The 1713-nt window shown below is 36.1% G+C and overlaps 1 protein-coding gene across 1 annotated transcript in view; it reads left to right on the forward strand.

Annotated features, from left to right (window-relative positions):
• Positions 1 to 620, forward strand: part of LOC107577396 (ankyrin-3-like) — a gene marked incomplete at its 3' end in the record, with an annotated part of 3857 nt that extends 3237 nt beyond the window's left edge. The window contains exon 3 of the mRNA XM_016263480.1: positions 423 to 620. Within this exon, the coding sequence (XP_016118966.1) occupies positions 423 to 620 (198 nt within the window). The remainder of the gene's footprint in view (positions 1 to 422) is intronic.
• Between the last annotated feature and the right edge of the window lie 1093 nt (positions 621 to 1713).

Here is a 1713-nt window from a genome sequence, read left to right on the forward strand (position 1 = left end):
ATAGCAACACACTAAAAACACACACAAATCACTTTAGCAGAAAATGTAAAAATCTGGTTTAAAAATTCTGGTCAAACATTAACCACATTATATGGAAGAGTGCAATAGTCAAGTACCACCTGTGAAATAAGTATGTATATGAAAGACTTTTAAAGTGATGCATTATGTTAACACACACTTACTGTATTGTTCAAAGTGGAGTGTAATAGCTGTGGAATGCAATGCAGTCAATCTATACTAATAGGAAACATTTGCTTGTTTGCGGTTACATGACTGTCAAAAGTGCCACAATCCTCTTTAGCGTTGCCTCATTTAATTGATTTCTGCAGTCTTGCAAGGAAATATTAAAAAGTTCTAGCATCTTACAACCTCTACAAAGCAAAAAAAAGACTAACAAGTCTTACATGGGTGTGTGTGTGTAGGATGATCATACCCCACTGCATATATCCAGTCGTCTGGGCAAACCGGACATAGTCCAGCAGTTGCTGCAACACGGGGCTTCACCCGATGCCACCACCACATCCGGTTACACGCCGCTCCACCTGGCCGCTCGCGAAGGCCACAAAGATGTGGCATCCATCCTGCTGGACAACGGAGCATCTCTTGGCATCACTACCAAGGTCAGTCACACCAACAAAGCTGAATGATTCATGAAACTTATAATTTGTGGTTAGATAATCAGTGAAGATTTGGCTGCCAGCTAGGCTATTTTTAACCTGTTAATACACATGATACCCACACTTTGTTTACTTTTGTTTACATTTACTATATATAGAAGACTACACTTTCAGAAAAAAAGGTACAAAAGCTGTTACTGGGGTGTACCATTTAGTCTATATTTACCGTTTAGGTACTAATATGTAAATTTTGAGTACCAATATGTACCTTTAAGGTACTTAAATGCATCCTTTATGGGTAAAAGAGGTACAAAGGTGTACCTTGTGAGAAGGTGAAAAATAGGTGAAGGAAATTAAAGTTGACAAATTACACCTCTTTTCAAAGATCTAAGGGTTTAGCAACAAAGTTCAGTCTCTGTTTTGCAGTATAGTACAAATGAAAACGTTCAAGACTTAAAACCTTTTTATTGTGAGATGAGTCCAATCTGTCACACTAGAGTAAATTGTACGCAGTGAAATACATCCAATAGCACTTTATCCACAGAAAGTGTTAAATCTAAGAAATATGGTATATAATATCTGATTTCACCTGCAAGATTTATCCTCCTTCATCGTTCTCCAAGAAAGTATGCAATCTGAGCACAATTTATGCTGTAAAAATGTATGTGATCTTATAGACTCTCACAAACAAAATGAGCCCATCTCCGAAGTTTATTTTTTCCAAATTTAATTTTACTTGTAATATAAAATCTTATTATTTGTTTATTTGAGCCCATCAATATGTCCAATTTCAACTTCCTTTATCAATTAACACTGTTTCAGGAAATCCATACAACATGGGAACGAAAATAGCATTCGCCAATTTTAACAATCCTTGGTCGTAGTGTTACAATGCATCATATTTCTGTGGCATATCTTGTTTCAGAAATGTATTTTATTTCAGATTGGCTAACGTTGATGTGGTTTCAATTAATCAAAATAGATCATACTTTGATCACACTGTTAAACTGATCCACTTTGTGCTGTTCAGTGAGCCCTGCCTGCTATTTTCTATGGTCTTGTTCTTTAAACAAGATTGTTTGATTGCATCCATTCC

This window comes from Sinocyclocheilus grahami, unplaced genomic scaffold, assembly GCF_001515645.1.
Source record: "Sinocyclocheilus grahami isolate Dianchi unplaced genomic scaffold, SAMN03320097.WGS_v1.1 scaffold5922.1, whole genome shotgun sequence".
In the NCBI taxonomy this organism is placed as follows: domain Eukaryota; kingdom Metazoa; phylum Chordata; class Actinopteri; order Cypriniformes; family Cyprinidae; genus Sinocyclocheilus; species Sinocyclocheilus grahami.